This window comes from Marmota flaviventris, chromosome 10 (genome assembly GCF_047511675.1).
Source record: "Marmota flaviventris isolate mMarFla1 chromosome 10, mMarFla1.hap1, whole genome shotgun sequence".
NCBI lineage: Eukaryota > Metazoa > Chordata > Mammalia > Rodentia > Sciuridae > Marmota > Marmota flaviventris.
Window position 1 is genome coordinate 100,532,210 of NC_092507.1, and position 14,807 is coordinate 100,547,016.

Here is a 14,807-nt window from a genome sequence, read left to right on the forward strand (position 1 = left end):
GATAGTTCAAAATATGTCCACAAATTCCTTGACACTCTCTTAAATGATGGATCCTGGGCTGAGGTGTAGCTCAATGGTAGAGCACTTGCCTAGCACTCAATCCCCAGCACCACAAGGGGAAATAAAGGAGCCTAATTCATCCCTGGGAGGGCTGGATTTAGTGACTCAATTCAAACAAATAAGTGATGATGGCTTATAGCATCCAAAACGAGACCATAAGAGACATCGAGGCTTCCACCCCTCTCCCCTCTCCCCTCTCCCCTCTCCCCTCTCCCCTCTCCCCTCTCCCCTCTCCCCTCTCCCCTCTCCCCTCTCCCCTCTCCCCTCTCCCCTCTCCCCTCTCCCCTCTCCCCTCCCTCTCCCCTCTCCCCTCTCCCCTCTCCCCTCTCCCCTCTCCCCTCCCTCTCCCCTCTCCCCTCCCCCTCCCCCTCCCCCTCCCCCTCTCCCTCTCCCTCTCCCTCTCCCTCTCCATCACTTGCTCCAGAGAAAGCTGGGCACCATGTCATGACCTGCAAGCAGCCTATTGCAGAAGCTCATTTGGCAAGGAGCTAAGACCTCCTGCCAATGACCACGTGTGTGAACCACCTTGGAAGCAGCTCCTCATGCTTCAGTTAATCCTTCAGATGACTGCAGCCCTGGTTTTTAGGTTTGAATGTAACCTTGTGTGAGCCTGAGCCAGCCAGCTGAGCCAGCTAAGCCGTTCCCAAATTCCTGATCCACAGAAACTGAGATATTTTAGATTCATTATTTTGAGTCATTAAATTCTGGGATACATGATTACACAATGATGGATAACCAATTACACTACTTCTTTGACCTTGATAAGCCACTTAATTTCCCTGAGCCTTCATTTCCTTATTAAAGATAATAATTCCTACCTTAAAGGAGAGTTGTAATCATTAAATGACACTATGTCAATGGCTCTCAAACTTTTGATTTCAGAATCTTTCACACTTTTACAATTGAGGACACTATACAACATGTGTTTATGTGGGGATTTTTAAAAATCTACCACATAATATATGCCAGTTTATATACCTGAAGTTAAATATATCCTTCTGATTTGGAGAAGAGCTATCATACAATATTCAGTCAACTGAGGATGAATTGGTAGAGATGTCTTTATATATAAATTGCAAATAATTTCTGTATTCAGATTTCCCAAGACTGAATGGACGCTTCTGGGGTTTTTGTTTAAAAGAATTTTAAACTGACACATTTTTTAAATTTTATTGTGTCATTTAAAAATAATAAGGGCTAAGACCAGGTATGGTGGCACATGCCTGTAATTCCAGCAGCTCGGGAAGCTGAGGCAGGAGAATCGCAAGTTCAAAGCCAGCCTCTGCAAAAGGGATGTGGAAAGCAACTCAGTGAGACCCTGTCTGTAAATAAAATACAGGGCTGGGGATGTGGCTCAGTGGTTGAGTACCCTGAGTTCAATCCCTAGTACCTGCCCCCCAAAATAATAATAATAATAAGGACTACTAGGGCTGAGGTTGTAGCTCAGTGGTAGAACTCTTGCCTAGCATGTGTGAGGTACTGGGTTTGATCCTCAGCACCACATAAAAATAAATAAAATAAGAGTATTGTGTCCTTCTACAGCTAAGAACAATTTAAAATGATAATAATAAGGGCTGAGGATGTAGCTCAGCATCACCAAAAATAACAATAAGCAGAGCTCTGTGGCTCGTGCCTATAGTCACAGCTATTTGGGAGGCTGAGGCAGGAAGACATCTGAGCCCAGCCATTCAAGGCCAGCCAGGGTAACACAGCAAGACTGTATCTCTAAAAAATAAATAAATAAAATAATAGGCTTATGTTAACAAAATAACATGTTTTTAATAAAAATAAACTATGTTCCAAATGTTTTAGAAATGAGAAGAGTGTTATTATTTTATATTTTGGCAAATTAAAGGTCTGGCTTAATAGAAGGCAGCTGAATTCCACAGCTGTATCTCCATCAATCTGTTACAATATTGGCCTTGCTGGAAAAGGGGTGGACCTCATGGCCTCTCTGAAAGGCCCTCTGACCACAGCTTGAAAACCCCTACTCTGTTGTAGCATCTGGTATTAAGTGTTAATCCATGAGACCTCTTAATTGAAAAATGTACCATCACAGAGAGCCCAGATCAGAACGGAAAGTGACCTAACAATACGGAGCTGAAGGCAAGGCTCTGGCAATAGGGTGTGTGATTGCAAGTCAGTCACACCAGCCATCTGGCCTCCAGCTTCCTCCAAGTTGGGCTCCAGCAGTGACGTTCAAGCTCAGGAGTGGCCTGAGCAGGCAGGCCTCTGGCCCCGCTTCTTCATTCACCAGGACAGTTCTGCCAGGGAATGCTTCTCTGCTTAAACTAGCCTGGGAGAAAGGGTCTTAAGACTAAAATCATTGAATTCCATGTACTTGTGCCCTCTGGGTCTCCTGCCAGTTCTAAACTTTATTTGCTTCTATGAAATATGTTTGAACAAGTCAGCAGCAACCCCCGTGATGCTGTTAACCTTCCCACGGACAGTTATGGGTCATGCTGGGCAAAAGATGGACAGATCGACCAGATTCCTCTGTGACTCTAGCTAGAAACAGGTGTTGGCACTTCATCCTACTTAACCACATCTTTTTTTCCACATTTTTTACTGATGCCTTATAGTTGTACATAATGTGGGATTTGCTGTTCATATTCATACATGCACATGATATAACAATATAATTGGGCCAATATGAATCCCCAGTATTTCCCTTTCCCTCTCCTCTTCCTTCTCCCTGGTCCCTTTCTTCTGCCCCACTATCTCCCTTTGATTTTCATGAGATCCCACCCCTCCACCTTCCTTTTCCTTTTTCCTCTCTAGCTTCCATATCCAAGAGAAAACATACAACTTTTGCTGAGTTTGACTTATTTCGCTTAACATAATGCTCTCAAGTTCCATTCATTTTCCTGCAAATACATGATTATCATTTTTCTTTATATTTGAATAAAACTCCATTGTGCACACATACCACATTTTAAAAATCCATTCATCCATGGAAGGACACTTAGACTGGTTTCATATTTGGCTATCGTGAATTGTGCTGCTATAAACATGTTAATCACATCTTTTTAAAAATCTACTCAATCATTCTTCACATTTTGGAAAAAAAAAAAAACACATACAACATCTTAGTGCAGAGCAATGTTATTTGAGTGGCAGACAGCAAGCTGTGGCCAGATGCCCCACAATGAAGAACCCCAAAGATTGAGCACCCACAGCCGCAGCCCCTCCACTCACCGAGAGTTGAACGTTGGCGCAGTGCCTTTTCATGAATGACAACTGAAAGCCTTCCACAGTGGATCTGTCTATGGCCTTTTTTCTCCATGTTTTGCTTCCTAAAAAAGGTGCATAATATCCCAGAAACTTTTAGTTTATTTCTCATAGAGAAAGGAAAAAGTACTAGTAAACTGAAATGTTAAATATATCAGAGCCTGGAATAATGTAGGAGAGGCCGGTCATCCTCAACACAGAGGTCCCCTCTGCCCTTCTGTTTGGGAACCTCCCTCTTAGAAATTGCACCCAGCACAATTTGGTCTGATAATAATATATTTACAAAACATTAAAAATGAATATTTTGTTCCATAAAGGATGATACCTAATCATCATATACACATATACAAAATAGAAAATTGAAGTATGGAAGTGTATAAATTGTTTTCCTCATAGTTATGCCTCAAAATCAATTCTTATCTGGGAAAGAAGCTATGCAATCCCTCAGCGCTGGGTCACATGGCTTTGGCTCTTAAGGACAAGCTGAATGTATCCAAGAAGTCCAGCAAAGTGGGATTTGTCAGTGTGTAGGGCTAAAGGCTGTGGCAGTGTGGAGTTCATTTTAGTTTTATAAGGCCACCAGGGGGCATCAGAAAAAAAGGAACTACAATTGGCATTTATCAGGAGACTTCTCTGACCTGTCTGTAGTGTGGGCCTCCCTCCTCCAAAGAAATTCTAACTAACTCCTCCAAAGGAAACAGTTTTTAACAAAGCTCTTGCTATGGCTGGGGATGTGGCTCAAGCGGTAGCGTGCTCACCTGGCGTGCGTGCGCCCTGGGTTCGATCCTCAACACCACATACAAAGATGTTGTGTCCGCCGAAAACTAAAAAACAAATATTAAAAAAAAAAAAAAAAACAAAGCTCTTGCTCAGCCTCTGGGATATAGTAGTAGTCCCCAGGGAACGGGAACGTTGCTCATTCTTGATGTGGCCTTTTGCCAAGGTGTCCTGGCACAACGGGAGGTCCAGGCCTGGGGTAGGAAGTGCGGGTGTTGCTGAGCCAAGTCACGAGTGTTGGAGAGTGTTGGACCGGCTGCTGGTAGAGCGGACACAGGGCTTGGGTCTGGGGCTGGTGGGGTTGGGCTGGGAAGCCAGGCCCCTTCCCTCCTCTTGGAAAACATGCTCTCCTCCTGAGTCACACATTTTCTCACACCTAATTTTTTTCTCTCCACCCTCTGCCTGTGGGGCATTTGAACATCTGCTCTCCAAAGTGGAAAACCTGGATCTCACTCAAGTGAGTGCAGTCTAACACATGACTTTTTCTACTTCTTTTAAACTCCTTTGTGCACTGAAGTCTTTTAAGTCAAACCTAATGGCCAAGGACAATTCTACAGGAGAAGGCAGTTTTTCAACAAGATAAAGTAACTAAAGTATTTTGTTAAATCCAGCGGCACTGTACCACTGAGCTGCATCCCCAGCCCCTTTTATTTTTTGAGACAGGCTCTTGCTATGTTGCTGATATCATAGCCATCCTCCTAGCAATCCTCCTGCCTCAACCTATACATTACAGATGAGCACCTCCAGCCTAACTTAAATCCAAATTTTTTTGCACCAGAAATAACATAAAGAGATATACATTTTACGTTTATTGGTATTTATATTTAGATGAATAATATGTATATAGAGAAATAAAATGTGTATATTTATCTACACATTTGTAACAAGTTAAAAATACCCTGAAAATAGTATTCACGTGAGCAAACTTCATAAAGAACACATCCCATCATAGAGCAATGTGATCTAACAACGAAGAGTGTACAGTGCTCCCTGCAATTAGTAACTCTGAGTATTGTATGATTTACCAAGATTTCATTTCATAGGTTATGCCTATCTCTTCATCACTCCCCAGCAGTGGATTCACTGGGTTTGATTTTACATTTGTTTGTGCTTTTCTTTCTATCTTGTCTGTTATAAATAAAAGAGCACATTTAGTCTGAAAATTGGTTCCTGTCTTGTTATTTACATGATTGTGTAGGATCTAGATGAAGAACTCAGAAGAGAAACAGTTAGTACCTTGAAAGCCTAATCAAAATGTTTTTTAAATGCCAAAATATTTTTATTATGCTTAAAACCTTTTTAAAAATAAAAAAAATCCAGACTTTGATTCAACAAGCAAAAATAGTAAGCTTGGGATGACTTGGTGAGCAAGCTTCATTAGTGTCCCTTGTATTTAAAGGAGCACTCAAAGCTGATGAGTGGCATGGTGGTTTGGAGTCATGGTCTGTACCAGATGACACATGGTAATTTTTAGTACAGACTCCGTGCTGTTTCTTTTTTTAGGTTTGGAAACTCAATGAAATACTCATGACAAGTGCCCATTCCCGTGGTGCAATGCTTTCTAACAGGAAACTTCAGTCTTTCAGACCTTGTCACCTGCTTCTATTAGAGTTCATTATGCACTTGTAATAGTTGTTGCTTAATAGCCGCTCCCTCCTTAACTCTTGACCTTTCAAAGGTAAATTAGCTAAACTTGGGCTGAGTGATAGTGAGCTGGGAAGTGGCACCCGTCACTAACTCATAGAGACACTACAAATGACAGAAGCCTTGTTTGTGATCGATACAATTGATGTTTAAACCATGAAGACCTCTCCTTAGTTTTGTTTGGGTTTTTGTTTTGCAGTGCTAGGGATGCAACCCAGGGCCTTGCATATGCTAGGCAAGTGCTCTACCACAAGGATTTCTCCTTAGGATTTTACATGATTTCCAGCTTGTTAGCTCTGGAAGAGTTCTCGCTTAGGAATGGAAAAAAGTCAGCCTGAGAAAAGTGGCTTGCTTCCAGTAGCCTGGGATGTGGTGGTGGGGACACAGGTGGGACCCTACAAGGAAGACTTTTGCTTATAAAGAGAGCAGTGAAAGGGAGCTTGTCTATGTGGGGAATGATCTCCCATATGACAATGTTCCAATAGTCCTCAGGACCACCCTTCTTGTTCTGTAGCTCTGATTCTTCACCAAGGGTGCCTTATCAGAATCACCTGGGGAGATTTGAACATGCTGTGCGTACCAGAGCTCCACTCCTGGAGATGTTGAGACTATGGGGGCTGGGTGTGCAGGGGCATGTGCATTACTTTAGAAACTCTCCAGGTATGTAGATGTTCTCTGGGTAAAGAGCCACTGCTAGAGGATTTGTAAGGTGCCCAGCCCTGAGATCCCTGCTTCTATAACTAACTGGCCAGTGACTTTGTAACAGGGACTTAGAAAGAATACCTTTGCTAAAAGCAGTAACTCTTTACCTAGATCTGCAGCTGCCCTGTGGGTAACTAAAAGCAGGATCAAGCCTGGCCTTTCTGCCTTTATTCTGCATCTATCTCCTTTGCTATCTAAAACTTTGAGTCAGGTCCCTGCTCGGCTCTATACGTAGGCATGTTAATCACTTAACGAGTGCCCATCCAAAATCTAGTAATACAAGGTTTCTTAACCCTAAATTTACCTAACCTATCTTGTACCCCCACTTCAAGACTGAGGCCAGATTTGCAGGGAGATTTGCAGCATCCTGTTTCAGACCCCTGAAGCAGTATCTGGAAGTCTCCTATCTTTGCCCCCATCCAGGATCACGGGTCTCATAAACATTCTGAGCAACAAGTGGAAATGTCCCCCTTGAGTGATAAAGACTTCTCTGGAGCCACTTCACAGAGAAGTGAGGTGGAATGATCAACCAGACCACAGTTTGGCCAAGATTGCTTAATTAAGCAGACCTCTCACCCACTGCCCTAGTTCTTCCTCTATTTAAACCTAAAGCCCCTGTCAGCACCTCGAAGGCAGTGCTGAGACATTGGATCTTGCTTTACCTTGCCAACATGGCAGTATTGATTAAAGTTACTTTTCCTGCTTTCCACTATAACCTTTTCTCAGTTTTGAGGGATGAGTAACAAGACCTGACCTGGTTAGTTGGGACCCCGAAGTCAGACCTCTGGCCTAGGATGCCAATAACAGCTTCAGTAAGCTGTCACCCACTGTTACTGGAGTTATTGTGCCAGGAACACCTCCAACCCATCCTGGGAAAGTAGCAGCAGGAAGCCCTCACCATTCAAGGAGCCGGCTGCAGAAGGCACAGCTTGGACTGGATGTCATCATCTCTGCACGTTTCTGCCTTCCCCGGGTGCTGCTGGGGTCCTCCTGCACCACAAAACACACACAGATGTGGTATGAGGGAGGATGTGACTCACCCCACCGCCGGGGACTGCAGCCCAGCCCAGTCTGCTGCTCAGACCCAGCTGAACTTGCCACATCAGGATGGGAGACATTCGCACACACATCACTGTACAGACTGAGAAGCAGAGGCCCAAGGAGATCAGGAAGGAAAAAAGAGCCCATCCTTAGTTCTGATGTCTGTCAGTGTGGTCTGAGCCTCTGAAGGCCAGGGTTTTTGAGAACGGAAGCTCTACCCTGGCTGGGCTTCTCTTCTTTAAAACAGGTTTTAAATCTAGGGTACAGATGCCTTTTTTTTTCCCCTCCTTTGTTTCAAATTATCTCACCCTCTACTAGAGAATGAAAGAATTTTGGAAGATAATTTTATTTTTGCAGCGCTGGGGATGGAACCCAGGGTGCAGGCCAGGCAAGCACACTATCACTGAGCCACACCCAGCCTGGAAGGTAATTTTAAAATCTTATCAATCTGATCACAGGTTAGTAGAGCTCTAAAAGCTTCTTCAAAGAAATCCATTTAACTATGAATTAAAACAAAAAAGGGTTTAGGGACTGTTCAGAGCCCTAAATGATTGATTTTATGTCTTCTATATCTTAACTTTTTTTTTTTTTATGGGGGTGGGTGCTTGGGATCTAACCCAGGGCCTCGCACATGCTAGGATGCTAGGCTGCTAGGCAAACACTCTACCACTGAGTTACATCCCCAGCCCTATACATCACTTTTTTGTTGTAGATAGATACAATATCTTTTTTGTTGTTGTTGTTTATTTATATGGTGCTGGGGATTGAACCCAGTGCCTCATGCATGCTAGGCAAGTGCTCTACCACTGAGCCACTACCCCAGCCCTATACATCGCTTTTTTGGGGTTGGGTGTTACCAGGGATTGAACTCAGGAGCACTCAACCACTGAGCCACATCCCCAGCCCTATTTTGTATTTTATTTAGAGACAGGGTCTCACTGAGTTGCTTAGCACCTTGCTTTTGCTGAGGCTGGCTTTGAACTCACTATCCTCCTTCCTAAACCTCCTGAGGTCCTAGGATTACAGGCGTGCGCCACAGTACCCAGCTTATACATCACTTTTTTTAAAAAAATTTTTTTTAGTTGTCAATGGACCTTTATTTTTTTACTTACTTATATGTGGTGCTGAGGATCGAACCCAGTGCCTCACACATTCAGGCAAGTGTGAGGCTACCACTGAGCCACAGCCTTAGCCCTATATATCACTTTTTAACACAAAACAATTGCACTACTGAACAGAAAGGGCTAACACCAGCCACTGTGTATTTTTGACTATGGCCTTATCCTTTGTGTAAACAGAAATCAATGTATTTTTTTCCACCATTACAAAGGATGCTTGCATAAGCATTATTATACACATATCTTTTTCCACATTTTGAATTACTTCCCGAGGAAACATCTGGGCCAAAGGTTGCGAACATGTTTGTGTGATGATACATTTTGCTGAACTGCTTTCCACAAAAGGTTCATGGATTACACAGCCACCAATAATGTGGATGGCCCAGTTGGACCACACCTTTCTCAGTACCAGGATTTATCTCTTGAAAATGTTTTCATTAATTTAAGCGGGGGGCAAAGAAGATGAGCATTTCCCCACATGCTTATTTATTGGTTGCATTTCCTGCTTGTGGCTTTTCAGTTCATATCTTTTGCCCACTGATTTTTTGGGAGGGCTTCATTATTTTTTTATTGATAGAAACAACTGCGGTATTTGTTGATTGTTCATTATGTGCCAGTGCTTCTCAGATAATCTTTATTACTTACCATCCTGGCATGTTGTGACAATTTAATGATGAATAATTTGAGGCTCAGAGAATTTAAGCAACTTGGCAAGATCACATAGAGAGTATCTGAGCTGGAATTGAACCTTTATTGTGTGACTCATTTGCTTGTGTTCTTAACCCCAATTCTGTTAAACTGTGCATTTGTCAGAGCACTTGATAGGATACCAATTTGAACAGTGAACATCCTTTTGTTTTTCATACATTCCCATTTTTCTGTCTTTAAAAATTTGACTGTAATTTGTTTTGCAAACATAAGTTAAAATTTTTGATATTGTCAGAGAGGAGGTACAAATGTCCAAGAAACAGATGAAAATGGGTTGAATTTCACAAATAGTTAAAAAAACAGATTGAGGCCAGGCCTGGTGGTGCACACCTGTAATCCCAACTGAGGCAGGAGGATTGCAGCCTCAGCAATTTAGTAAGGCCCTAAGCAATTTAGGGAGACCCTTTCTCAAAATAAAACATAAAGTAGAAAGGGCTGGGATGTGGTTTAGTGGTTAAGTGCCTCTGGGTTCAATCTCTGGTATTAAAAATATACATTGGTATAATAAGATACCCATTTTCACTTACCACTGTAGCAAAGCTTAGGAAAACATTGAGGTGAGCTCACGTCAGAGACCCTGATATTCCCAAGCACTAGCAAAGTGAAGGCTACAAATAGCCACTTTTCACAATGGTTTGAATCATTAACTGCAATGCTACGATTTTATTATCAGGAAATAATGGACAACAACAACAAAAAAGTTTGCACGTAATATGATGTTACCTGAAACCATGTTTATAATATCAAAGAACTGGGGAAAAACTAAATGTCCATCCATGAGATTGTTTAAATAAATCAGGGTACATCCATATAGTGAAATGCACCCATGGTGATGCTGATACAATAGGTGAGGTGGAGGCATATACATTATTTTAAAAGCTCATTAAAATGAAGCCATAGAGCTGAGCGTGGTAGTGCATGCCTGTAATCACAGCTACCTGGGAGGCTAGGCAGGAAGAAAAGTTGGAGATCAGCTAGGGCAACCCCAGATCCTCCCTCTCTCTCAAAAAGTAAAAGTCAGAAAAAATAGATCAGCGGTAGAGTGCTTGCCTAGCATGCTCAAGGCACTGGATTCAATTGAAAAAAAAAAAAAGTAGGTTTATTCTTAAGTGACGTGAAGAGATGTCCACAATATGTTAAATGAAAAAAAGTAGATCATAAAACAATACATATAGTAAGATTTCATTTTTGTAAAAATATATACGCAAGAGGTATCAGAGGTAGAGCACTTGCCTAGTATGTGTAAGGCACTGGGTTCTATCCTCATCACCACATAAAAATAAAAAAAAAATAATAATAAAGTTTTTAAAAAAGAGGGGAAAACTGGAAGGATATATACTAAAATGAATATACTAAAATATTAGCAAGGGCTGGGGGTTGTGGCTCAGTGGTAGAGCACTTGCTTAGCATGTGTGAGGCACTGGGTTCAATTCTCAGCACTGCATATAAGTAAATAAAGAAAATAAAGGTTCATCAACAATTTAAAAAAACTACTTAAAAAATTAGCCACAACTTGTCTAAGGAAAATTTTCTTCTTTACACTTCTCTATACTTTTTGATTTCTTTTGCAATAAATATTTATCACATTTATAACTTAAAAATGAAGGGTTTCCCCCCCTCCGATCTGTTCCCCATATTTTCTTTTATCACTACTAAGTTTACAGGGTTCCCCTGCACTTGACATTTCAAACAGATTTGCATTAGCAAAATGCAGTAGGTGTCCTTCCACTGAGTTGGAAGATAGAGGCTTTAATATCTTTTGCCCTGGGCAAGTTTCACCTTTCTAAGTTATTCCTCCTATGCAAAAAGTTTTTGCAAATTGTAAGGCTCTGAATCAACAGGGTTATCACTGCTTGTTATTACATCGATATCATTTTGGTCCCTTGGGCTTTTAATCCCAGTTTTTCCAATTTATTCATAATGAAATAATCTTTGGATTTTTGCTACTCTTTAAAAGGTGGTGTCCAGACCAAAACCAGCAACATTGGCATCACTTAGGAGCTTGTTAGAAATGCAGGATTGCAAATCACCCAGACCTACTGAATCAATTTAACAAGACATACTTGATGAACATAGATGCAAAATATTTTATTAAAATATTGGCAAATCACACATAAAAATACATTAAAAAAGAGAGTATACCATGATCAAGCAGGTTTCATCCCAGGCATACCAGGTTGGTTTAACATAAAGAAATCAATAAATGTAATTCATCACATAAATAGACTTAAAGACAAGAATCACATTATTGTCTCAATAGATGCAGAAAAAGCATTTGGCAAAATACAGCATTCATTCATGTTTAAAACACTAGAAAAAATAGGGATAGAAGGAATATACCTAAACATTGCAAACAAACACAAGGCTAACACCATTCTAAACTGAAAAGAATTGAAAGCATTCCCTCTAAAAATAGGAACACAGGATGCCCACTTTCACCACTTCTATTCAACATAGTCCTTGAAATTCTAGCCAGAGCAATTAGGCAAAGGAAAGAAATTAAAGGGATTCCAATAGGAAAAGAAGAGTTCAAACTATCTGTTTGCTAGTGACATGATTTATATTTAGAAGACCCAAGAACTTCACCAGAAAACTCTGAAAAATGAATTCAGCAAGTAGCAGGATACAAAATTAACATCCAGAAATCAATTGCATTCCTATACTATGAATCAGCTGAAAGAGAAATTAAGAAAACCATCCTATTCATAATAGCCTCAAAAACAAAACAAACAAACAAACAAAAAAACTTGGGAATCAATCTAACAAAAAAGGTGAAGGACTTCTGCAATGAAATCTACAGAAGAGAGCTGGGGTTGTGGCTCAGTGGTAGAGAGCTTGCACTGGGTTTGATCCCCAGCACCACATAAAATAAATTAATTAATTAATTAAATAAAGGTATTAAAAATGACACCATGTTTAAAAAAAAAACTACAGAACATTAAAGAAAGAAAGAGAGAAGACCTTAGAAGATGGAAAGACCATCAGTTGTTCTTGGATAGGGCAGAATTAATATTATCAAAATGGCCATACTACCAAAAGTGCTATACAGATTCAAAGCAATTCCCATCGAAATTCTAATCATGTTCTCCATAGAAATAGAAAAAGCAGTCATGAAATTCATCTGGAAAAATAAGAGACCCAGACTAGCCAAAGCAATCCTTAGCAAGAAAAGCAAAGCATCACAATCCCAGATCTTAAATTATACAACAGAGTTATAACAACAAAAACAGCATGGTATTGGCACCAAAACAGGCAAATCCCACCCATCATCTACATCCATAAGAATGGGGACCTAACTAGAATCAGATATATCCCATGCTTGGACAATTGTATCAAAATGAATTCTACTGTCAAGTGTCACAAAAGAACCAAGAAAAGAAAAAACAAAAACAAAACAAAAAAAAATACAAGATCTGCAGTTGATTTCTAGACACAGTGAAGTTGAAGAAGCCCTCATTTAGGTCCAGGTACCTCAATCAAGTTTCTCCTGAGAGCTGGAAGAATGGGAAACCCTTAGCAAGAGCCACAATCACCAGCCCTAACACCCAGCCTGCCAATTAGTCCAAGAGCTGGGGACTGGGGATGTAGCTCAGTGGTACAGCAGAAGCTTAGCAAGGGAGAAATTCTGGGTTCAATTCCCAGTAATGGGTGCACACACACAAAACCAGGTGAGGATTTGCATCTGCACTGCCAGCTCACAGAGCTCCTGGCTTGGGGCCTGCAGCAACCACCTCCCCACACCTCCACCGCCACCCTCACCCCCACCCCCATTCACCTTACTTCCCTGGGGGCCCAAAGGGCTCCAGAATGCTCCTTGGGAGCACACAGAAGGAATTGCCCTTAGGGCCAATTCAGATGTGACTCTAAATTAGGTCAGAATCCCCATTATCACTCCTAAGACACCATAATATGCCTCCAAGGGTCCCTTCCCAGACTCCTCACCAAGTAGCCTCCTTATCCCAGGACTCAACTCAAATGTTCCCTCTGACTATCTCTCCCTTAGTAATGCTGCCCTCTCACAGTTACCTTGGTCATGTCCCATTACTTAATAGTCTCAACAGCTAACACCGAAGTAATGCGCTGGTTTAAGTACTTTACATGTACTAACTCATTTAAACATCATAACAACCCGGTGAGACAGGCATTGATATCCCATTTTTCAGAGGAGGGAACTGAGACACAGGGAGGTTGCCTAACTTCCCCATGATCACAAAGCTGATAAGTAACACAGCCAGTATTTGAACCCAGGAAGTTTGGCCTCAGAGTCATGGGAGTGTTTTATCACTTCCTGCATAGTGCTTTTTACATTCTGTACTCCTATTCAATTCTCCCAGAAGTGCAAACATCTTGAGGGAGGGGGTGATTTGTCTGCCTTGTTTATGTTGAATCCCAAATACTTAGGAAAGTGCCTAGTAGAACAAATTAAAAAGAAAAAAATAGAAGGGAGACCGGTAGAATAGAAGAAGGGAATCAGGGGGAGGGTGCGGAGGCGAAAGGGGGGGTACTGGGGAATGAAATCGATCAAATGATACTGTTTTATTGTGTGCACGTATGAATATATTATAACAAATCCCATTGTTATGTATAATTATAATGCACCAATAAAAAGGAAAAAAAGTGCCTAGTATATAGCAATAAATATTGCTGAATGGATAAATGAATGAATGAATAATAAATACCAGCAGTAGATTTTTTCTTCAGTACTGATCATTACAAAGTGTGGAGTTTTCTTCATTTTACAACAGTTGCTGTAAACTTGGGACCTAGTAAAGCAGAGTGAATCCAGGCCTGAGGCAGCTGCTGCCGGATGGCTAGAAGAACCCTTAGGCTCCCTCACACCACCCCAGGCAAAGAATTCTGCCTGAGATGGGGGGCTGAGTATCCAGGATGCAGAAATTACCTGTGTCCAAAGTTGGGCCTGAGGGAATGAGGTTTTGTCAGGCAGCAAAGCGTTCTGAGGTGGTGAACACACTTCTTTGGAAGGTTAATATTTATATAAATCCTCTCATTCTTGTCCTTAGCTCGGACAAAAACCTCATTTGAATTTTGAATATCAGCCCTGGGGTTGTGTCTTCAAATACTGAATGACACCAGAGTCGACTTAAGGCAATTATTTAGATGATTCCATTTTTTCAAATTTTAATTTAGTCTGAGATGTTCTGACAGTTGAGGCAAAAAAGCCGTAGGAAGATAGTGGCGATTGATTTGAATTCCCAATCTGGTATATGCAGACAATCAAAAGAATTTAACTTGAGAGAAGGAAAATGCAGAAGTGGATTTAGAGGAAATAATTATTTCACTGAGTGTGCTAGTCTTTATTTAGAAGAAAGAGCACAAAACTATTGAAAAGAAAAATGTTCCCAGGCACGATCCACAAGTTTTGCTATTTATCCAGAAGAAATAGCTATTCTGTGGATCATCAGTTCACACTGAAATGTTGCATCCAAAATTAATGGGATGTTTCAAGACCAACACTTGAAATAGCATCCAATTTCTAAAAGCTGGTACCATTTTAAATATTATGAT

At 41.1% G+C, this 14,807-nt stretch overlaps 1 protein-coding gene across 1 annotated transcript in view; it reads right to left on the bottom strand.

Annotated features, from left to right (window-relative positions):
* The window catches only part of Aknad1 (AKNA domain containing 1), a 35,918-nt gene that overhangs the window by 6,223 nt on the left and 14,888 nt on the right, over positions 1-14,807 (bottom strand). Inside the window, 2 exon segments of the mRNA XM_027922028.2 lie at positions 3,259-3,356; positions 7,313-7,404. Of these exon segments, the coding sequence (XP_027777829.2) occupies positions 3,259-3,356; positions 7,313-7,404 (190 nt within the window).